Source organism: Canis lupus, chromosome 22 (assembly GCF_048164855.1).
Source record: "Canis lupus baileyi chromosome 22, mCanLup2.hap1, whole genome shotgun sequence".
NCBI classification, from domain to species: domain Eukaryota; kingdom Metazoa; phylum Chordata; class Mammalia; order Carnivora; family Canidae; genus Canis; species Canis lupus.
The window spans coordinates 25,266,577-25,290,297 of record NC_132859.1 but is presented as its reverse complement, the minus strand read 5'-3'; the positions used below and the strand labels follow the sequence as shown (position 1 = coordinate 25,290,297).

Sequence of the window (23,721 nt, the reverse complement as noted above, 5' to 3'; positions counted from 1 at the left end):
CCTGCTAGCAAGGGGATGATAGACTGTTCCCTCCCCTTGTGTATGCACCTGCCTGGTCCTTCCTTGTGAATGTGGTTTTAGAAAATGTTGGATGAAATGCTTTACAAAGAGGCCATGAGCTTTGGGCTTCTTTAGGAATCCCCCCAAAAGGTTGGTCCCTTGGGCTTAGTAGCAGTAAAATGGACTGGGAGCAGCCAGAAAGAAGTTGAAGGAGATTCAACAAGTCTGTGCTAGTTACTGTAGTCACTTCTGTTTTGAAGAATAGCTCAGCTGTAGAGAGGGGAGGTGTGTTATCATTTAGCATTAGATTTGAGTGTAACAGAAAACATCAGCCTTTATTTTTTCTGTCATTTAAAAAGTCAGGAGGTATGCAGTCCAGCGCAGGGACCTAACTTACTCGTTGGGAGAATTGCCTCATGATCCATCCAAAATGGCTGTTGAAGCACCAGCCATTGTGTTCATATTACAAATGGAAGACAAAGCCGCCTTCTTGGAAGGCTCACTCAGTGTCCATTTACATCTCATTAGCTAGGAAGAAGTTAGTAGCTATCTTCATGGCTGGGAAGTAGTCTTTAGCTGGCACATTGCCTCTCCCTGAGACACATGGGCTCTCTTACCAGGAAAGATGAAGAGAACGGACAGTGGTGCTGAAGAGCCACCTAACACTTAAATGAATGAGTAGGAGGATAAATGATGGAGAGATACCATCTGGTTTCCATGGGTTAAGGGTAGACTGAAGGCTCACGTTAGATCTTTGATATGACAAGGCAGGCACGTTTCTGATACCACCAGCCTTGTGGAAAACTCAGAAACTCCATGGACTCGACAGAGAGCATGTTCTTCTCAAGGCCCCTTCAGATGGGCCTCCTTCCCCCTCTTTGTAGAGATCTGGCTCCCTCAGAACTATCCAGACGCAAGATGGTAGGTGAAGGTGGTACTGGGTCTGTGGCAGCAGCCGCATTTCAGCTCTTTCTTTTGTTTGTTTGAAGAAAGAAAACTTCATAATTCAAGCGAGGAGACCTGGGGGAAGAGACTTTACCCTTAAATGTTGGTGAATTGAAATACTAAAATTTCCTAAAAGACACAAGTACAGATCCCACCTTGGGAAATGTTAGAATCCTGTAGGATTAATTCTTGTCTTCTGGTGTTGGTTGGAAGCCTGTAGGTGGTCTGTGGGGGAGGTTGAGGGCAGCTTTGAAGTGACAGGTCCCCGTGCTTCCCCACAGTTGCCCCACAGTGCAGCTAGCTAGGCAGATGAGGGCCCCACCAGGGCAGTCCTCTCATGGGACATCCCCATACTGGCCTGGAAGCTCAGGATCTGGAGCAGCATGTCCCGTGCAGAGAGCATGCTGTGCTGTCTTGTTACCATGCGGTGGGCTGGTCAGTTCTGTAGGGCCAGGCCCCTTGTCCCCACCACATAGCAGATAAGGGGCTTGGTGTGGGCGTGTGGGCATATGGCGTGTGGCTTGGGGCCACACAGTGGTTCACCGCTGGCAGGCCCCTGGGCCACTGGTTGAAGCATTAGCCTGGTGTTCATTCAGGCTACCATTCTTGATTCCTTTTAAAATTTGATAGCAGTATATGTATTTTTATTTTTAATTTGATTTGATTTGATTCCTTACTGTCATTAGTTTCAGGTGTACAATATAAGAAGTCAGCAAGTCCATATAGTAGTCGGTGCTCATCAAGATACATGTCCTCTACCTGTCTTTGTCAAGGTCTCCTTCAGATACTGTGGTTCATGAGGCTGCTGCTTCCTGGACACCTCCCCACGCCAACACTGCGTTTTTTTCAGATTATCTTGTCTTTCAGTCTTCCGTTCTGGATCATTCTCTTTGCAGGAGTAGCCCTGGATTCCCTCCCCTGGAAGTAATTTCTCCTGGACCCCCTGCTACCATCTGTATCTCCCTCCTGTGGCGTGCTCGTGCACAGCTCCTTAGGACACATTCTGGATGTTCACTGCAGGCCTGTTTCTGTTCCCTGACCAGATGGTTATCCTGGAGGGTTGGGTTGGGTGTGGTATGCAGCGTATGTGTCCACTGTCCCCTGAAGTGTGGAAAGTGGCACCCTCGAGGTCACAGAGCTGTCCCTTGCCTTGGGGGCTGGTACGTTCCATGTCTGTTTTGTTCCCCTTAACCATCTTTGTCTTGCGGTTCTCCAAGACTTCCTCTAAGTCACGTGAGGCTCACCCTGAGGATGGATGGGGCCCCCATTGTTCCTCTCTCTGAGTCCCAGGGGCTACCCCATGGATGTCCCCAGGGCTTATGTAACTGATCTGGTTAACCAAGGGGTGGGTCAGATGCTGCAGCGGGCCAGTGTTTGGCAGTGGCTTGCTTGGACTCTGCAGGGAAATTCAGTCATGGCCAGAGGGTTTTGTTGCTGATTCCTGATGCAATCTCATGGGCCACTCTTGGGGAAGATGAATTTACTGTCCAAAAGAAATAGCATGTGAGCCAATTATGTAATTTTAAATTTTCTGGTAGTTATAGTAAAAAAGTCAAAGATGCAGATGAAATTAATTTGAATAAGGTATTCTATTTAACCAACTATATCCAAAATACTGCCATTTCATCGTGTAATCATTATGAAAAGTGAGATCACTAACAATTCTTTTTTTGGGACTGTCTTTAAAATTTGGGGTGCTTTTGGGATGCCTGGGTGGCTCCGCAGTTAAGCATTTGTGTTTGGCCCAGGGTGTGATCCTGGAGTCCTGGGATCGAGTCCTGCATTGGGCTCCTTGCTTGGAGCCTGCTTCTCCCTCTGCCTGTGTGTCTGCCTCTCTCTCTGTGTCTCTCATGAATAAATAAATAGAATCTTTAAAAAGAAATTTGGGGTGTTTCACACTCACTGTGGGTTAAGGACATTTCAAATGCTCGATAGCCACATGTGATTGGTGGCGGTCTAACATATGCTCCGCTATGATTCATGTGCATTCTCCTACTTGACGTTCCTTGAAAGTGGGGACCGTGTTGTGACAGTTCTGTCCTTCTCCCTAGCTGTTGGGGAGTGTGAATTGGGTCGCAGGCCTGTCTGGCAGAGTGACCGCGCTTAGCGGGACTTGCAGTGCCTGGAGTCTGGTCACAGCTCGGCTTCTCACCAGCTGTGTGGCCTGGCTGGGTCTCTTAGAGCCACTTGTAGAGTGAAGCCATTGGACTGGGATCTCCGGGGGCCCTTCTGGTCCTGACATGATTGCATCGAGCCATGGATATGGGCGGGGATGGTGTCGGGGACCCCGGTATCCACCTTGGCATCGCTAGCAAGTGAGAGCTGCTCTGGGAAAGGGCACGGATGGCCACACCTGTGGTTTGCCATTTTCAGCTCTGACCGAGACTTGGCATGTTTATCTGGTCTCTTGGGTCCTGGACTGAAAATTCTCTACTCGCCTCCCTGGCACCTACTCCCTCATCCAGCATTTACAAGAGCCTGCAGGTACCAGGGCTGTTCCTGCTTGGAAGGGCAGAGGTGGACAGGGCAGGTGCCAGCCCTTAGGAAGCTCATCTTTTGGAGGGCGGGTTGGGCCAGAGGGAGCCCCTGCCATTTCCTGAGGCCTCACGAGGCTTCTTTCTTGCACAGGCTCAGCTGGAAGCTCAGAAAGCCACACAGGACTTCCAGAGGGCCACAGAGGTGCTCCGTGCCGCCAAGGAAACCATCTCCCTGGCTGAGCAGCGGCTGCTGGAGGATGACAAGCGACAGTTCGACTCCGCCTGGCAAGAGATGCTGAATCACGCCACCCAGAGGGTATGAGTCACAGCCGTGTGCGCCTGTACAGGGTGGTCCTGGTTTTCAAGCATGCGTCTGTGTCTGCAGGTGCCTGCATGTGTGTGGACATCTGCACCGGGTGCCCTCCCTCCCTTTCGTGGGTGGGGTGTGGGAGCATCCTTCACGCTTCTCCTCATCCTTGTGACCTGGACTACCCCTGGTCCTGATGAGCTCTGTGTGCCCTGGTTCCCCCACGCAGAGGAAACAGACTTCCCAGGCTTGTTGCCTAGAAACGCTGTCTGAAAGTCACAGGTTGTCTCTCCGTGGGGGGGTCTCTGCTGGCCTGGTACTCAGCCATACTCCGAGTGACAGTCCCCCAGTAACGGGCCTAGCTGTTCCTTCCCTGTGTCAGTGGAGGTTTGTCTGGTTCAGATCATCCCTGAAGGTCTTGACTGTGGATTGGGCTTCCTGGAGGGACCAGGTTATTTTCCAGGGCCCATTCCCACTAAGTTGCAAGGGGAATAGCTGAGTTTAGAATTCCAGGTAGAAGAGTGATTAATGGCCCCAAATCACGTGGGGCCTGGACTTGGGATGTGTGCGCTGCTGGCAGAAGGGTGGGGGCCATGATAGATGAGACCAGAATCCAGTGGGCACAGGCTTGACCTTCGGGTTGGGCTGGGCTGGGCTTTGAGCAGCCAGCATGGGAACAGGAAGTGGGCTGTGTATGATCTTTACCCTGATTTGACTTGTAGGTTTTATGCCATTATTGTTTGGCTTTTTACCAGCTCCCATGACCTGTTCTCTGACCACATTGCTCAGAATCAAGATAGCTACTTGGTTCAGTTGGAATCATTACCTCTACCTAACTCCACTGGGTTTTCTAGGAGTCACACAGAATAGTCTTGATTCCCCCCCCCTGCCCCCCCCCCCCCCCTTCTCCAGGCAGATTTGCTGCAGGCTGAGTGGGAAAGCTGACACGTGGCTCCAGCAGCTCCAACCACGGCCTTAGATAGAGGTGTGACGTAGAGGGGGCTGCAACCCCCCTGGTCTTGCCACCTGTGGGGCTAGAATAGAAAAGTCAGCAGTTAATGCCAGCAGCCTCTCTCTCTTCACTGTCACCTGCCACAGTGGCTCAAGTCATAGGGGATCTGGTAACTAAAGATGGTCTTGTGCTTCCCTAAACAGCCTGACACACAAATGACTTCTAGTCAGGCCTTTGTACCACCTTCCCCTGAAGCCCAAGATACCTGGCCTGGCTTTGTGTGGCTTTGGGCCTCCTGCCCCCTAGTGGACGTGTGATGCTCAGAGAGACAAACAGGCTGGAATAGCTTTTCTGGGTCAGCCAGCGAGAAACCAAAGTAGAAGTTGGAAATTTACAAGCCACAGTCTGACAGATGTGGAAAGGACCAAAAAAAGAAAAAAAAAAAAGAAAACAAAAAAGCTTCTTCCAGGAAATTAGGTAAAGGTCTCCTTTTCCTTTTTGTCCTCCCTCCACCCCAATTGGAGATCTAAATCAGCCTTAAATCATTTCAGAAACTATTTAATCTGTGTTGTTTTTTTTTTAAAAAGATTTTATTTATTCATGAGAGACAGAGAGACAGGCAGGCAGAGGGAGAAGCAGGCTCCATGGGAAGCCTGATGTGGGACTTGATCCCAGGACTCCAGGATCATGCCCTGAGCCAAAGGTAGCCGCTAAACTGCTGAGCCACCCAGGGATCCCCTAATCCATTCTTTAGAAAGGAACAAATAATCTGTTCTTTAAAAAGGAACAAATATATTTATTTATTTATGCTTTTTTTTTTTTTTTTTAACTTCTTTTGGAAGTCCTGGGGCTCTAGGGTGGATGGTGAGTGGTTGATCAAGAAGAGGCGTCCCCGGGACTTCCACATTGCACAGCTGTTCATACTGTTGTCTTTGAGAGTGCTATTTGGGGTTGTGCGGTGCACAACTTGTGAGGCTTTACAAGATGGCCCCAGGCCTCCTGAGGTCACACAGGCTCCTCAGGGCCTGGGGATGGTCTTCTGATGTGTGTCCTCACTGAAGCCACTGGAGGCTTCTTGGTTGTGGGGATAACCACTGCAGACTAGCAGGTGTTCTGGGTCACAGGCTGGGATTCCTACCCTAGAGCTGCTCTTCTCTTCCCCAGGTTCCTTCATCATTGCATAGGTTTGAACTGCTGAGGGAGAAGGAAAGTTCGAAACTGACACCAGCTGGAGACAAAGCTGGTGACAGCCCTCTCCAACCACGTCCTGCATTATTGAGAAACAGCCTAGAAAGGGGCATGCTGAACTTGATGGATGGTGCAAACCCTCCTTTTTAGGTTGACTGTGGATCTCCCTCGGGATTTAGCATTTCCCCAGACAAGGCTCATGTTGCCCGCTCCCCAAACCTCATGGGGTTGGCACACTTGATCTGTGGAATGCTGGTTGCTGAGGACAGTGAGGGGTACAGACTGTGCCTCCTGCCTTCTCTGATTTCTGGATGCCCTAGGAAGCCCACTTCTTCAGAAGAAGGGAGCTAGTTTCATCTCACCCTCTTTTTCCCAAAAAAAGTACCACTTAATGGTCTGGTCAGAGGTCCAGAGCTCAGGAAGGTCCGGGCTGTTTTGAGGAAGTGGCGGTGGTTTGGGCTGCGTGTGCCCTCCCCCTGGGCACCATGGAGGAGCACCGCAGCAAGTACCCTTGTTCTTGCCCAGGCCATCAGTCTGTCTGCTTTGTTCCCTTCAGACTTCTTATTCTGATGTTGAGCAGCCACACCCTGAAGGCAAGGCTGAAGCCAGCATTCTAGGAAACTGTAAGCAATGCCGGGAGTCCCAGTATTCTCTCTTAGGCCACACGTTATGCCACCCACAGGGACAAAAGGATGGTTGTCTGCTTGGTGCTGGGGTCAAGAAGGGCCTTAGGAGCCATAGTAGGTGAGGCAGAGTGGTCGAGCCTGCACTTGAAGGGCCTCCAGGGGATGCAGGGCCTGGGGTCCCTGCTGCTCACTACTTGAGGGCTTGGGCAGCAGAGGCTCCTCCAGCTTCGGCCGTTTTGGCTTTGAAGCAGTGACTTTATGGGAAAGTGACTGCTTTTCATCAAGTGGGAAAGGAGACCTGGCATCTGAGGGGACAGGAACTGGCTTTTCAGAGACCTGTCAAAAGAGAGCAGATAGAGGAAGAAGCAACCGCGACTTAGAAATGGGGAGACATTAACGGTTGGTGAAAGGGCAGCAGGTGGCCTCTGGAGAGGAGAGGAGAGGACACTGAGCCCGCCTCGAGTCCTAGGTGGTTTGCGTGTGTGGAGACTGCCTGGGTGCAGGGACGCCAGGCCTGCCAGTGGCACACGCAGAGCTGTCGAGGCCAGCTTCCCTGACGCTGCTGCGTGTGTGCCATCTGCCTCCTGCACGGCGATGAGAAGCCACTTCCGTGGGCCCCCTCGACCAGGGGTGCAGCAGAATCTGAAAAGCGTCTGAACCAGCTGCCTGAGGTTCTGAGGAGACCCTGAAGCCGCCTCCCCAGGGGAGAGGAGGGCCCTGACCTCTGCTCTGGGATGTCAAGGGTGGTGGAGTAAATGGGAATACCCTGGGCTTTGCACAGCCGTCGAGAAAGCCAGAACACAAGGCTGTGAGGAGCCACGCCAGGTAGAAGTCTTGCAGCCCCACCAGGAGGTGTCCAGCCGACGCCTGTTCAGGCCCAGCTCTTGGAGCTCGATTGCGTGCTGCCGTGAGTGGGGTCCCTAGGACTCTGGGACCCAGCTGCCCGCCTGCCCTGGGCCTTACGGAGGGGCAGGCTGGCTCTCCCGGACCCGCACTTCTCTGTCCTGCTGACTAGGAGGAGGGGCAGCGACCCACCCCTCGGGTGCTGGTTCTGGCCACTAGGGTCGACTAGCCTCAGACCTCGGCATCGGGCCCCGGGTGGGTGGTCGGTTCCCAGGCCTTTGGGACAGGCCGCGAGGTAGACACACCTAGAGGTGACCATGGCCAGCAGGCCCCCTCCAGGATAGGGCCCTCTGTGGGGAGGAGGTTCTCAGGCATCCTGAGGGAGTCTACGTCTGATCCTGTTCGGTGGTATGTCCTTCGGGAGCCCCCCGGCTCCAGGGGAGGGGGTGAGGAGCTGATTGCTGCCTGTCTTCCTTTGTCGAGTCCTGCGTGCTCATCACGTCGGGGCTGGCAGATGGGGTGTTGGGATGTGGGTGCAGGAAGGGACTGCAGCCTGTGCTAATAAGGCCTGTGCTTTCAGCCAGCTGTGCTTCCCCCCCCCCGCTTCACATCCTTCACCCCAGCTGCCACCCGGAGAGCCCGCTCAAGTGCCCCCTCTGAGCTGCTGCGGCCCTCCTGCCAGCCCAGATCCCGTGCTGTCTTGAGTGGCAGCCGCTGCTGCGGGCACATCTATACCTGTTAGGCTGCTCTGGGCACACTGTAGGCGCTCAAGTAGTATGTGCACCTGTGGGTGCACGGTGATGCTGGTTCACAAGAAAAGCCCGTTGAGATGGGGGCAGCAGTTCTGTGCAGAGATTGGAGTCTGGACCAGGTAGTATCAGCCCAGGCTTGGGAGGAGGGTAGGAGTGGCCCCCGGGAGGCCCAGGGCAATGGCAGTGTTCACCCCTGCTCTGAGTGGCCCTTGTGCATCCGGTGGCTCCACCCAGCCTGTGGCCGCCTTGAGGCCCTGAGGGACTTCCTTGTTGCTCCTTCTGTGGCTTGCCGGCGCTTGATGTGGCTTGGCCTTCCTAGCAGAGCCCCTTTACTGTGCCGCCCAGCCCTCCCTTTGCCCATCATTGCTCCTGCCTAGGCGATGCTGAGCTTCAGATGGCGGGGGGCGGGGGGGCGGGGGTCCTCAATTACCATGCAACCAAGGCAGCATGCTTGGTGGCTTTCTCCCTGGAGGCAGAAAGAGGATTTGGGGGTGAAGGGGGCTCCCTCTGGGGGTTGCGTGTTTGTAGGGGTGCAGATTGGGCTGGGAGACAGCCAATGTGGCCTGAAGTAGGGGACAGTGACACGCACGCTGCCCCCTCGGTCTTCACTGGCTATATTGCCAAGTGGTCAGAGCTTCCTGTGTTTAATTTCAGACAGACTTTGCTGCTTTTTGCAGACCAGAGGCTGAGATAGACGAGGGCCTGTGTGCAGCTGGTGTGGATCCTGCTTCTTGTGGGGACCCTTCCTGTTCGTAGCCACGAATCACAGCTTTTATGAATCGCTCTATTTAAAATGCTTTCGCACCACTCCTTAAAGAGGAGCCTGGTATCATGTCCAATGGTAACGCAGCCGTTCTCCACCAATATGAGTCTTCATCTGTCTCATAAACTTGGGGTTTCGGGTTTTTGTGAAGGTCATGTTGGCAAATCCTTAATGCTTAAGCTTCAGGACAAGACTGAAGAGTTGCTGCTGTTTCCCTAAGTGTCCAAGTATGGGATGGTTTTTGTGCCCTTCATTTCAAAACTGTGAAATCTTTGGTGTCTGAAGCAGAGGGGAAGGGTTTCTTAGCCCTGGGCTTGGTCGAGAAGTCATTTTAGCAAGCATGTCGCCTCATGGCAGCCTAGATCAATTCCCTCGTACTTCTCTTCTCTGAATGGTTTTAATTCTGTTAAATTAAGAGTATCTCAAGCATTGAAGCCTTTGCTAAGATATGTATGTTCTTAAAAGGTACAAGTGTAACTGATAAACATAAAACGAACATAGTTCTTTAACTCCCTAATTAAGGAGGAAACTAGTAAGATGTTATATTTCAAAGGAGAAGCTCGTGTATTGAAAATCAGGAATGCTGAAATGAGTTTGTAAACTTGTGGAATGGGTCAGTATTTATGGGGCGATCAGTCATGAAATCCATCTCCATGGGATGCACTTCATCTTCATTTCTAGGGTCAGAATCATCTGTAGTATTGTCTGTTTTATACAACAGGCTTTGTTCTGCTGCTTTCTTTATGTAATGGACGAAAGGACCATCATTTTCATGCATCAAGGGATGCACCTTTCAGCGGCCTTGTTTTTGGCCATCGACAACCCCCGATTGTTTGTTGTAAAATGAATTTTTATCCACAGGTTCAACGAGACATCGCCACTAGAATTTCCTGCCAGAACGCTGACTGGTCCCCTGGTCTCATGCATGCCTGTGACCCCCAGAATCTGATCTGGATGACCTGATATTCATTTGCATAAATGTGAAGGTTGCCCCTTCTGGATCCCGGATTCTTTTGTGTCCCTGGCTGATGCAGGATATTCGGGAAAGGGCCAACCAGCTGACGTGGCGATCACCTTGCCATTCTGACGCGGTCGTGCCCAGTGGTGCTAGGTCTCCCTGTTCTTGGATGTCCCTGTGGTGCCGTTGGCCTATTTGCGTGCCTGACACCCCCCGCGCCAAGCCAAGGGCCGAGGAGCCCACAGCGGCTATTTAGGGCCGGGAGGCCTGAGCAGCATGAGGTGGACATCGATTAAATCAGAGAATGCTTCATTTCTCTCTGATTTTTGCTTTTCCTTTTGTTACTCAGGCAAGGCCACGGCCAGTCTGGCTGTTTCACCTCGCCTGACCAGACTTTCCAAAACAGGTTAACAGAGAAAAGTGGTCCTCTTCTGTTTGGGATTTAGTTGAATCTTAGTTTGTCCACAGATTTCCTCTTTAAAAAAAAAAAAAAAGAAGAAATACCCCAACAAGGGACTATCTGGCCAGGCTGACGTCTGCTGTCGTTTGAAGGTCATGGAGGCGGAGCAGACCAAGACGAGGAGCGAGCTGGTGCACAAGGAGACGGCGGCCCGGTACAACGCAGCCATGGGCCGCATGCGGCAGCTGGAGAAGAAACTCAAGAGAGCCATCAACAAGTCCAAGTGAGTCGGGCGCATGGGGCCCTGGGGCCGGGGGCGAGCGTCCTTCTCTTGTGCATCTTCTCCACCTTTTGTGTGCCGCACACAGGGACCCGCCTCATCAGAGCCCCCCATGTTCTCAGTAACCCCCAGAGGCAGGAAGTGACCAGCCGTGACTGACCTGGGAGACACAGAAAAAGGAATTTCAAAAGCAAGCCATTGCGTGGCTCGTTGGCTGGGGGCCGGGGCTGGGCTTTGGGACACTCTGTGCTGCTGGCTCTGGTGGGCGGCGTGGGCGAGAGTTTCCTTTGAGTTTACCTGTCAGCATCATGGGGATGAGCTGTGTGCACAGCACACATTCTCTCTGGACCCGGATCCGATGAAATGGTGCAAGACTGGCTTTAATGGAGGTTTTTGCAAGCTTTTTTTCACTGCTGCTGTATATTTTTATATAGTAATGATGTTGGGGACAAGCCCCCTGCTTCACTTACAGTTGCTGGGCCTCCAAGCCAAAGAGCTTCCCAGGGAGTGAACAGCTCAAGAATAAAGTACTGTCTACTCTTAACGCTTGACACCAAAGTTCCAAAAAAGAGCCAGGGTCTTTTGACTGACCCAGAACCTGGGGGCTAGTAGAATGTTGGCCTTTGTCCTCTCTCTTGCCCATGACCTGGCTGGGTCTGCAGACTGACACTCATGGACAGAAAGCAAGAGGACCCCTCTGAGCCTCCATCCTTTTGGTGAGGGAGGAATAATGCTTCTCCCTTCTCCAGTGACAGGTGTGTGTTGAGGCAGTCCCTTCTCCAGCCTCGTCTATTCTTTTTTTTAAAGATACTATTTTTTTGACAGCAAGTGAGAGAGCGAGAGCAAGTGAGAGTGTACAAGTAGGCAGAGTGGGAGGGAGGGGAGAAGCAGGCTCCCCACCGAGCAGGGAGCCTGACATGGGGCTCCATCCCAGGATCCTGGGATCATGACCTGAGCCAAAGGCAGAGGCTTAACTGACTGAGCCACCCAGGCAACCCCAGCCTTGTCTGTTCTTTACTCTGAAGGAGACAGCCTCCTCCTTAGGAGAAGGGGATCTGGGCTTCCTTAGCTGCTGGGCACGCCCTGGATGGTCCTGAAGAGCCTCCTACAGAGGAAAGTGAACCAAGGTTTAAGGGCCCCAGGATGAGTGTTCACATGTGTGGGTCCCACAGGTCTTGAGATGGGTGGGCCCTTTGAGCAGTTCTGACTGGCACCTGTGTCCATCTACGAGTATCATCTTCATCTCCTGGCCTTGTCAGAGTTGACGAAATCCTGGACGGTTGGCCTGCCAGCCCTAGCTAGTGGTGTCTGTCGGGGTCGTCGTATTCTCACCCTCACAGTTTTGTGTCTTCCACAGGCCTTATTTTGAACTCAAGGCAAAGTACTACGTGCAGCTTGAGGTATGTGTGGCGTTCTTTGGCTTTGCTGTTGACTTTTCTGCACTCAAAGCTCCACTTTTATGTGGTAGTGGACTTTCTACTGGCATATTGGTAGAAGAGGTGAATGGAGAGAGAAACACATTCTTTACTGAGTTTTCAGGACTCAAAATGGCCTTGGTTGGGTCTTCAGTGGCCTCTGAAGTGTTCTGAATCTGCTGCCCAGCCACTTTCTGTACTGTCCCCGGGCAGTGGCTCCTCGGGGCTCCTAGGACCAGTGTCGTCATCACCCGGGAAGTGTAGGTTCCTAAGCCCCACCCCAGACACAGACTGCAGGTGGAGCCCAGCCATCTGTGTTTTAAAAAGGCCTCCAGGGGATTTTAATGCAAGTTCGAGAACCCCAGTATGAGGGACCAAATGGCCAGAAAGTGGGACCGGTGTGAGTTAGACACCCCTTACTGTTTCTCTGGGGGCTTTATTCCGCCAGTGGTAGTTTCTGGTTCTTAGCTCGAGTTTGTCACCTGGATGGGGGTTGGGGCTGGTGGGGACTGCTGTTTTATCTGGTGTGTGGATAGCTAGATGAGAGAAATCAGGCCATCGGTCACATCTTGGGAAAGTTTGGAGTAGAGTGACGGGCAGAAAATGGGCTTGAACCTGTCATTCAAAAGCCTCTCCAGGCCGGGAGTGGCTGCCTCCACTTACTGAGCCTCCTCTTCTCCTGAGCAGCAACTGAAGAAGACTGTGGATGACCTGCAGGCCAAACTGGCCCTGGCGAAAGGCGAGTACAAGACGGCCCTGAAGAACCTGGAGATGATCTCCGACGAGATCCACGAGCGGCGGCGCTCCAGCGCCATGGGGCCCCGGGGCTGCGGCGTGGGGGCCGAGGGCAGCAGCACGTCGGTGGAGGACCTGTCAGGGAGCAAGCCTGAGCCAGATGCCGTTTCCGGTGAGTTGGGGGCTCCTGCGCAAGGGCGAGATGACGCCGTAGCTTGTGTGGTCTGCTTCCAGAGCTGTCTCGCCAGTATGGAAGCGCCTCAGAGTTGGCAGGCCGGAGACTTGGCTCTTTCTCATGGCTTCCCACATTTTGCGGGACACCGTATTCATCGAGGTGCTACTGAGTGTTCTCAGAGTCAGGCTTCTGTGGTGGATGAGTTTGGAAAATGTTACACTTTCACGCTCCCTGACATTCAGAGTATGTGTTAGAACATTCAGGGCTCTGAGCAGTACTGCGGGAAGGGAGAGTTGCCTAATAGGGCCCCGTGCACTTCGACTGGATTCAAATCCTGGCTCCCCCGTAGTACATGATGTGGGCAAGGGCTCAACTCTGTTTCTTTACCTGTAAAATACGGAGTATGAGTACCTGGTATCCACTGTGTAGAAGGGAGGTTAGAATTAAATGAAATAATGTAGGCACCCAGAAAGTCTGAAAATGGTGGCCCTCACTGGTATCGAACCGTGGAGACCTTTTTTCCCCCAGGGCGACCCCGTGGGAAACTGATAGACAAATTTGGTGTGCCCCGCACTTTTATCATTTTACTTTTTTCACCATGATAAGTATACTCTTGAATTCCCATCCCCTATTTCCTCCATCCCTCTGCCCCCTCCCCTCTGGTAACCATCAATTCTCTGTAGTTAAGTCTGTTTGTTTGTTTTTTTTTCTTTTTCTTCATTTATTTCTTAAATTCCACATCTGAGTGAAATCATACGGTATTTGTCTTTGACTGATCTCGCTTAGCATTATACCCTTTTGCTCCATTCATGCCATTGCCAGTGGCAAGATTTCAATCTTTTTGATGGCTGAGTAATATTCTATACCCACCCCCCCATCCATTGGTGTAGACACTTGGGCTACTGATACCTTGGCTATTGTAAATAATGCTGCTATAAACATAGGGGTGCATGTATCCCTTTGAATTAGTTTTTGTATATTTCTGGGTAAATACCCAGTACTGCGCTTCCTGAATCATAGGATAGTTGTATTTTTAACTTTTTGAGGAAACTCCAGACTGTTTTCCACAAAGGCTGTGCCAGTTTGCATTCCCACTACAGTGCAGGAGGGTTCCTTTTTCTCCACAGCCTCACCAACACCTGTTTTCTTGTGTTTTTGATTTTAGCTATTCTGACAGGTGTGAGGTGATATCTCATTGTGGTTTTGATTTGCTTTTCCCTGATGATGAGTGATGTTGATCTTTAGGTGTCTGTTGGCCATCTGGATGCCTTTGGAGAGATGATGTCTGTGCATGTTTTCTACCCATTTCTTAACTGGATTATTTGGGTTTTTTTGGGTGTGGGTTGACTTGTATAAATTCCCTTAATATTGGATATGTTTTCCTTCACTGTGCAGAAGCTCTTTGACGTAGTCCCAATAGTTTATTGCTTTCATTTTCCTTGCCTCAGGAGGCCTATCTCAAAAAATGCTGCTACGACTGATGTCAGAGACATTATTGCCTGTGTTCTTTTCTAGGATTTTTATGGTTTCAGGTCTCACATTTAGGTCTTTAATCCATTTTGAGTTTATTTTTGCGTATGGTGAAAGAAAATAGTTGTTTTCCCTTTAGATTAAGAAAACTTCCAGCACTGTCTTTGCACACTTCCTTCCGTTTTCTGTGGAATAATCCTTATTGGTGCTCTCAAGGAGGTCCTTCTGGAGTTTTAAAATTCAGTAAACAAATGTTTAAGCCAGGTCCAACGGAAAGGAAAATCTGATCATCAGTAATGTGTGAGGTACTCTACTACCCATCTTCTCATATGGAGGAGAACATGAAGCTCAGAGAGGCTGAGGAAGGCTACACAGCAATTAGTGGAGAACAGGATCTGAGTTCAGATATGAGCCTGTTTTCTGAGCTCAGCATTTCAGTAATTTTCATTTATGGTAGTCCTTTAGGGGATGCTACTGCTGTATCTCCCCCACCTCCCTCAACCACTGCTGTTTTTAAAGATAGGGAGGAGGGAAAAAGAGAATAGGAAAGGTCTAAAAAGCAGGATTGTATGCAGGCTGAGGGGAAAACAGTGAAAGGTGAATGTGGCTTTCAAACCACAAGAATGCTCTGTCCTCTGAACCTTGCTTATTCTGATCCACAAAATGAGGCCCAAGTTTAGAGCATTTTAAAGGAATTTTGTCCTTTTGCAGCAAATGGTGATATACTTTGTCTTTTATGTGATCAGAAGGTGCCTGGAAGATCACAGAATCCCAACAGTTACTCCACACAGGACCATTTCTTTTTGTAGCTCCTGCTTCTGCTGCATGGAAGCAGCTGTTACGGCTGACTGGCTTTGTTTAGTGTGCATCACAAAGGGCCACTCTCTTTCTGTACATGTGGATCTACCTGGGGACCTGGGGCGGAGAAAAGCCCCTGTTCTGGGGCAGATTCATCCTCCAACTTTAGGTAGTGTATTGAAGTAGTTGACACTGACTTCTAGGGTAGAAGTTAGGAGGTTATTTTAAGGACACGGGATATCCATGGGGTCCAACTGCTTCCCTTTGAAGTTGGCAGTCTGGCCATGCAGGCTTGGGAGGGTCAGGGTCCTTTTCTTAGGTGCCCACGGTGGCAAGGATTCTGTGGTCCCCAGGCCGCATCCAGCTGCCAGCCAGCAGTGCACACATCTAGAGGGGTTTCAGGAACTAGGTTGTTCTCCGTCAGAACCTACGACTGGTATTGTCTCTCCTCCTAGTGGCCTCCGAGGCCTTTGAAGATGATAACTGCAGCAACTTCGTGTCTGAAGATGACTCGGAAACCCAGTCTGTATCCAGCTTTAGTTCAGGGCCAACAAGCCCATCTGAGATGCCTGACCAGTTCCCTGCAGTCGTGAGGCCTGGCAGCTTGGATCTGCCCAGCCCTGTGTCTCTGTCAGAGTTTGGGATGATGTTCCCGGTATTGGGCCCTCGCAGTGAATGCAGTGGAGCCTCATCCCCCGAATGTGAGGTAGAACGAGGTGAGTGACCGCCCTCTCAGCAGTAGTGCCTTTGCCAGATGCCTCGCTGCCTCGGGAGCCAGCTTTCCGTGCTGCTCTAGACCTTTGCCAGGTCTCGGCACTCCCGTGCTGCATCCCTGGACCCCTGCGAATGTGCATTGTGTTGACCACAGAGATGCTGGCTGCTGTTTTGGGAGGGCTCTGCTTGGCTCTGCTTCCGAACACTTCCTCAAAGTGCAGCTTGGGTTCTGTCTTCGCTAACAGCCCTCTTGACAAGCATGTGCTAGAGGTTTGTTTCCTGGCTGTTAGGGTCTGACCAATCCTCTCTAAAGATAAGGGATATATAAAATGCCTTGACCAGTAAAAGCAATGTGTAGTCATGTGATGGAGAATGCTCTGTGACAGGCGCAGTTGGACAACCCTGGGAGATTCTGGAGGGCTGAGTTGCCTTGGGCTCAGGTGGTTCTTGGAATTGTCAGTATGTACTTAATCTCCTTTACATCTCTCTAGGAGACCGGGCAGAAGGAGCAGAGAATAAAACAAGCGACAAAGCCAACAACAATCGAGGTCTCAGCAACAGCAGTGGCAGTGGCAAGAGCCAAAGCAACACCTCCCGTGAGGGCCAGGCCTTGGAGAACAGGATGAAGCAGCTCTCTCTCCAGTGCTCAAAAGGAAGAGATGGGATTATTGCTGACATAAAAATGGTGCAGATTGGCTGATCCATCCGAAGCCCTGGCCCAAGTGCATAGCAGTATTTATACACGAAGCTGTATGGAGAACATTGTGCCAATAATCATTTAATATATGCCAAATCTTAAGCGTTTACTGTAAACTGCACTAATGAAGTTGTGACCTTGAGGGCTGAAGAGTTTCCTTCTGGGAAGAGCTCTTGGGCTGGTTTTTCAGAGTGGAGGCGTTGTTGCAGTGGACTGTGACCAGGGTCACAGCCTCTGTGGAATATTACCTGTAACAGTGTTATGGAAGCAATAACTAGTTCCTGTGAAAGAACCCGAGCCAGGAAAGGGGCTGGGAAGCTGAGCCAAACCGGGGTCGACAGCTTGCTTCTTTCCCTTCTCTTATCCTCAGATTGGGAAAATGGAGATGTTCTCTCCTTTATATCCCAGGGGATCTAAATGAACGCACACAAGAATGAAACTTAATCAGAACACCCCTTTTTGACCCAGCGAAGGCTTACAAAAATTCCAAGAACACGATTCATTTTCATCACCTCTGGTATTCAGAAGGGGCTTTTTAAAAAAAGCGTATAGACTGGGATACCCATTAGAACCATTTTCTATAAAGGTTACCATGAACTGCACTTTTTTTTTGGGGGGGCGGGGGAGGTGAATGCCAACGTGGGGATGGGAGGGATGGAGGGTAGCAGGGACATACCATGGGTGGTGATTTGTGGCTGTGGGGGAGAAGAGTCTATAGCATAAACCTTATCCTACCAGCCAAGGGACTTAACTCTTAAGAGAAGTGCATGTAAAGAATGGTTGCCATTGTTTATATCTAGATTTGACAAGGTGTCAATTTCTCTGTAGGTTGTGACTTTAAAAAATTATTTAAGGGTAATGCTGCATTAGTATTTCTTAGAGGGAACTGTTCTTTAAAGATAGGAAAGGGAGTAGGCATGTGTTGGCACAGGCTGTTAAATAGAAGCAATGAAGTCTGTTATGCTAATAGTATGTGTTAAGATTGCTTTTCTTTCATGTTTTCATGGTTACATATATTTAGAGCACTGTATTTTATTTGTCCTTTTGTTTAAAAAAATAGCATTTCTAAAAGAAAAGCAACCCCATTTCAAGTTGTCTGTTAATTCTGATACAACTTGTATATTTTAGTCATTTGTAAATCTCTCCATACTGTAGTGTCTTCTCCTTTTTTAACGACTGATACAGTATCCTAATTACAAGGTTATTTTGTACTTGTCTTAATTCCTTGAGTGTAATAAAAATGGCCTAAGAAAATGTTTACCTTTCTGTGTCTTCAAATAAACCCTCAATCTTCCATTCTAGGCAACCTTCTTGCCACAAGGAAGAACATGGAATGCAGTGGTCAACTGTCTTAGTTTCCACTTAAGGTCCTGCATCCTACTAATTTAAGCCCCGGTTACCAAGGTTTGAGTTAGAATTCTGCTGCTGCTACTAAAGCTGGGCAGTAAGGAGACACAGCATTAGGAAAATGAAGACAAGGTGATTATGTAGGAATGCTTCCCAACCTCTGCTGCACTGGAATCTCTGGGGAAGCTTAAAGAATACTGTTGCTCTCTGCTATTATAACTCTAGAGCCCAGTATAATTAATTTGGGGTACACTTGCATACTGAACTTTTTTTTTTTTTTAAGATTTTATTTATTTATGATAGATACAGAGGCAGAGACACAGGAGGAGGGAGAAGCAGGCTCCATGCCGGGAGCCCGACATGGGACTCGATCCCGGGACTCTAGGATCGTGCCCTGGGCCAAAGGCAGGTGCTAAACCGCTGAGCCACCCAGGGATCCCCACATACTGAACTTTTTAAGCTTCCCCAGCTGATTCTAATGTGCATCTAGTTGACATTTTTTTTCCTATCTTGGTCCAGCCAAAACTGATCTTATAGTAGAGCTCCAGGTAGGGTGGTACAGATGTATAATAGAATTCAGTATCAAATTGTTCATATGTAGGTCTCCATTAAAGGTTCTAATTGTGTGTTTAAATCTTTCTCTAAAGGATCATAGAAAATTAATCCACCTAAAATTGAAACCAAGTATTTACCAAAGTGGAATCAGTATTCTGAATATAAAACAGGCCTGTTGAAGCCTGTCATGTAAATAATGAGTTTTTAGATGGAACATACTAGATGAAGCCCTTTAATAATCTCTAGGTTAAACTATGCAGTTTCCGTAAGTATAAAGATTTTATTTCAATTAAAGATAGTAGAAATACAAAATAAGTTGTGATAATTATAAAGTAGAGACGATGAAAAATTCCACCTTATTTTCAGATGTTTAAAATTCTGAGCGTTACTCTGATGGATTTCTATGTAAACTGGGAATTTATACATGGCAGTGGTATCTTGGCAGTTTCTCCAAATACAACCTCAATGAACATATTTTTCAATTGTATCTTCAGTGTTACCATAAGAGCAATTTTTAAAAGACAAACTAAATTGTAGTATCTTCAGTGTCTCAGATTACTACCTTCATTCAGCCTGGTAAAAAATAATTGCAATCATGAATATATCTGTTCTCTTTACATGAGTTAATGGGAAACAGGTACCTAAGTTCAACAACCTTCATTGTTGACTAAGTTTTAAAACATTTCTTAAAGCTTTATTCTTTCATGACACCTGGGCAACAAACATCAAAAATCATAACACAATTAAAATCTGTTACGGTGACATGATTCATTTGGTAATTAGCTGCCCAAGATGTACAGTAGAGTCACAACACAAGCAGGTTTAACTTACAACATGCTCTGCCAAAAGACAAATATAAATATTTCAGAATATTATACCAGCCTACTGTTCCACCCAGTGAGGGGTACGTCATGTCCCTTATCTGGTCTCCGTTCTCTTTTAGCAAAAGCATCACGGAGCGCTGAGTCTAGCCTTTAATCCTCCACAGTTTATGCAATGTGGCCCCTGAATGCAAACCAACTCCTTATACACACAAAACCATGTAAACAGTACTTCTGCGTGATTTAGAGTAATTTTGACTATATATAATTCTAAACACAGTGACCCGAGCACCAGATCCCACTGTAACATTTTTAGAACATTCTGTTCTGTTTGTGTCCTGACAATTTCTGTTCTTATTCGAAGAGCTGATGTTGGTAAGTATAAAAATCCAGTAAATGCCGAAAGCTGCATCACTGAAGTTGTGTTGTCTTGATGGGGATAATACTATTGAAGTCCAAGAAAAAAGGTCCTTCTTGTTTAGGCAAAAAAGTACTAGGAATGATATTATAGATCCCAGCAGGTATATTTTCTAATTCCAAGTAGCAAAACCCACACCTATATGTAGAGGGGGAAAAATGAGAACAAAGTTTACAGAAGATGATGCCACAAAAAGTAAAGTATAAATTAGATACAGTTAAAATGAAAACATTACCTATAGTCACCACTAGATTTCCTCTGAAAGCCATGGGGACCGGGATCTCCCACCATGGACACCGTTACAACCTCAAATCCAACACTATATTGCCTAGCAATAAAAAGAAACAATTACTGTTATTAAGTAGTCTCAAATACACACCTAAAATGCAGATATATATGCTTTCTAAAGTTTTAGGAGGAGGAAACCCCTCTGAAACATGCTATTTTTACTTTAATTCTACAAGACATCATTTATATTTTTAAATTGAAGCTAAGAAGATTAGCTTACTAATCTAATTAAACTTACTTTAGAAGAAACTGTATTTTTACCACGGGCTCTGAGAGAATACTGCTAAATTTAAATGAAAAAAATACTGTCTTTGCAGAAAAAGTGGAAGGAGAAAGCCCTGAAATAAAATCTGAATCTAGAAGTAATTAGCATATTATAGTAGACATGACATTCCAAATCAGTAGGGAAAGGAAGAATTATTTAAATGGTGATGAGGTGACAAATTAAGAAAAAAGAACTTAAATTGTTATAAAAATACCATTCTATATAGATACCACAAAAAGAACTAGAAAAAAAAATACGGTAAAAATTTGATATTGGGGTATGATTTCATGCCCATAGCAAAATAAACCTGAACTTACTTTAAAATGAAAATTTTTCTCTGTGAAAAAAAAAAAAAATTATGATCTGGGAAAAATACTTGTAAAAATGTGATACAGATTCTTATTCATGCTATATTATAGTTAAGAAAACCATGACAATTCCAAGAGAAAAATGGGTAAAAAAAAACGTGAATAGCCAAAGACACACATTATCAAATACTTTTACTTCAGTCTATGTACAAATTGACTACAAAAGAACAACCAGATACCTTATTTCACCTATCAAACTAGAAAAATAGCTTAACTGTATCTAAAGGATTATTAGTTTTTGAAATAGTTTGTAAAGAGGCAAAATTAAGCCTAGTTTTATTTGTTAGTACTAATTTTATTGTTTAAACCTCTTTAAGAAACGAACCACAATGTACATACAACATACAGCCTAAATAACTTGTAAACACATGGGTTATCACTACCTAGATCAACCCCTCGGCACCATAGAAGTCCCCGTATGTGCCTTTCTGATTACAGCTCCTGTCCCCACACAGCTAACATTTAACACTTTCTTGTCCTTAAAAAAAAAAAGTATATTGACATACAATGTTCGATTAGTTTCAGGTGTGTACAACAGTGATCTGGCAGTTCTCTACTTCATGCTCCCCCAGTGAGTGTAGTAACCTAGTAACCATACGTCGCAACATTATTGACTATATTCTCTGTTGTACTTTTCATCCTTCTGACTTATTTTATGCAGTTTGTACCTCTTAATCCCCTTCACCTATTTCACTTACTCCCCAACACCCTCCCCTACGTTCTTGCTTTTATATGATCTGACAACTTAAGTGTGCATCTTTATATAATAGATTCATTTTGCCCGCTCATCACTTCATATAAGTGGACTCGTACAGTTGGTGTTCTGTTGTGTATTGGCTTCTGCTCAGCATTGTTTTTAACACTTATCCATCATGCTGTGGGTAGTTACTTATTTTAATTGTTGTGCAGGACTCTGACTCAATGCCACTGATGAACACTTGGGTTGTTACAACAGTTTATTAGTCATTTTGGATTGTTCCTCTTATGACACACCTAGTCGAGCTTTTATTTTTTAAATTGCTGACTTTTTTTTTAAACAAACGTTGCATATTTACAATCAATGTGTCTTAAATTTTTCTTTATCCTGAAGTCATTAAGATATTTTCTTTATTAGTAACCCAACTACAAGAGGTTTTTAGACTTGCCTTTTTGGTGCATGGGATATTCAATTATTGAAGCACATTCATTCATCAGACTACCCTTTCTCCACTCCTCTGCAATGCCATGTTTCTCATTAATCAAGTGCCCGTATGTGCATAGGTGTATTTCAAAACCCTATCCTACTAAACTCATTTTTAATGATACTAAGAAAGTTACTTAATCACAAACCTTGGTCCTCTTAGCTCAATCAGTAATGGCCCAGTCTTTTCTATATGGAATTGGTAGATGGGGTTATTTTTGTGAGTTTCTTGGAAATTTCCACATCCTCCAGCACTCTGGCCACTCCACTTTCCATTAATCTAATAAAACAAAGTTTTTGTATTAACAAACTTCCCATTCTCCAATTCTACTTTAAAGACTTTAAAAAGGGAATGATGTCACCAAGATGGCAATAAAAGTTCCTCCTGCTTTGTTTCCCTTCATGAATATAGCTAATAGCAATTCAAGAAGAGGATACGACTGAGAAAATCCTAAACATGGGAATGAGGCAGAAGCAGCCTCTGTACCACAGAGACCAAGACAGATGATTGTATTAGAAGGAAAAGAGAAGTAGCTACATGTTGACTGCATTGTCTCCAGGCCAGCACAGCACCGGGTGGAGAGGTCTTCCCTGAGCTGCTCATTCTTCCAGAGGACAAACCAGCCAACACCCCCCCGCCCCCGCAAAGACTTGTGGGCTTGCTTTGCAGAAGCCACTATCCTGACCTCACATGATGAGGATCGCAGGGGAATCTGGGGCAGAGAAGGGGGTGGGGTTTGCACCAACTCCCCTGGCATGGACCGCAGCAGACTGAATTCATACCTGTGGTGCCCAAGTAGTAATCCCAACCAGTGGCTTTGCTTATCTGCGAAACCAACTTCAGAACACGCTCTGACCAGGGAACTTGGTGGGGTACAGACCTGCCTGATTCGGACACTCAAATATGAGTTTTGCCAGCCCTATAGCTTGGATTGTCTACACACAGACAAGGAGCTGAGTCAGCCCCAACTGCTATGGAGAGTGCCTTCCAGTCCCATCTGACCAGAAGGGGGTCAACTACTGGCTGCTGTGCACGCTAGTGGTGCTTTAGCTAAGAGGCAGGCAGAACCAACAGTTTGCAGAGTAAAGCCAGTGGCCCTGTTTGGTTTCGGAATTTAGGGTGTAGGCGGGCTTGTGTTAAGACAACAAAGAGATGCTTCTCCTGCTGAGCCCAGGCAGGGCATCTGATTTGTGGGCCCACTCATTACTGAATACAGCCTTCAGCCTGTCTGACCAGGGAACCTAACCAGAGCATGTGGGAAGCTGCGTAACCTAAATGCCCTGCTGATAGCGCTTTTAACAACGAGCATGGCTTGTGGGTTTGCCCCATCTGCAGAGCAAAACCAGTGGTCTCACCTGATTAGGGAATTCAGTTCAAGTCCCCACACAATGAGCTGCATTATTCCTGGGTCCTGTCCTATTGCCCCACCAACACAGGGAAACGAATTCACAGCTCCACCTACTACTGACTACAGTACCATGTCCTGACCGTGTAGTAAGCCTGACCAGAGAATCTAAGCCACTATGCAGCCTGTTTTAGCCTCATTAGGGTAGGGGCCAAGCCAGCGGTCCTACTCAACTATTCTCAGCTAGTGAACCAACCATCATCCCCATCCTTAGAATTCTAACAGTTACCTTGTCCAAAAACAGACCATCACGGCAGGTCCCCCATCTGCCCAAGGACAATACCAGCAGACACACCCAGAAACCCAAACTAAGCTAACTAGTGGAAAACTGTCCCTGCCACAGCAAAGCTGAAAAGCCTGGTAAAGGAGCCTGATTACCCAAATGTACAGATTTACAAACATAAAAACCAAGGTATCACAAAAAATCAGGTAAATACAATATCACCAAAAAACCAAATACTACTCCAATAACCCTACAAAAATGGAGATCTATGAACTGTCACACAAGGAAGGCAGAACAATCCTTAAGGAAGCTTAATGAAGTATAACTGACATCCCCAGAGATGCAAGGATGGTTC

At 47.5% G+C, this 23,721-nt stretch overlaps 2 protein-coding genes across 6 annotated transcripts in view; one reads left to right on the top strand and one right to left on the bottom strand.

The window, feature by feature from the left end:
• Window positions 1-17,749, top strand: part of SH3BP5 (SH3 domain binding protein 5) — a 76,870-nt gene extending 59,121 nt beyond the window's left edge. For 2 of the 3 annotated variants that reach the window (XM_072792847.1, XM_072792846.1), the window contains exons 4-9: window positions 3,574-3,738; window positions 10,364-10,494; window positions 11,849-11,891; window positions 12,594-12,813; window positions 15,540-15,800; window positions 16,290-17,749. In XM_072792847.1, coding sequence (XP_072648948.1) covers window positions 3,574-3,738; window positions 10,364-10,494; window positions 11,849-11,891; window positions 12,594-12,813; window positions 15,540-15,800; window positions 16,290-16,498 — 1,029 coding nt within the window. In that variant the 3' untranslated portion in view covers window positions 16,499-17,749. Of the gene's footprint in view, window positions 1-3,312; window positions 3,430-3,573; window positions 3,739-10,363; window positions 10,495-11,848; window positions 11,892-12,593; window positions 12,814-15,539; window positions 15,801-16,289 lie in introns of those variants that run through there. The other variant, XM_072792848.1, reaches the window with a different exon arrangement.
• A 908-nt stretch (window positions 17,750-18,657) lies between these two features.
• CAPN7 (calpain 7) overlaps window positions 18,658-23,721 on the bottom strand; it is a 41,646-nt gene continuing 36,582 nt past the window's right edge. For all 3 annotated transcript variants that reach the window (XR_012014944.1, XM_072792842.1, XM_072792841.1), the window contains 3 exons: window positions 21,887-22,017; window positions 19,872-19,964; window positions 18,658-19,774 (listed from right to left, as the gene is read on the bottom strand). Coding sequence is in view for 2 of the 3 variants with exons in the window: in XM_072792842.1 (XP_072648943.1) it covers window positions 19,630-19,774; window positions 19,872-19,964; window positions 21,887-22,017 (369 nt within the window). In the remaining variant the exon portion in view is untranslated. The remainder of the gene's footprint in view (window positions 19,775-19,871; window positions 19,965-21,886; window positions 22,018-23,721) is intronic.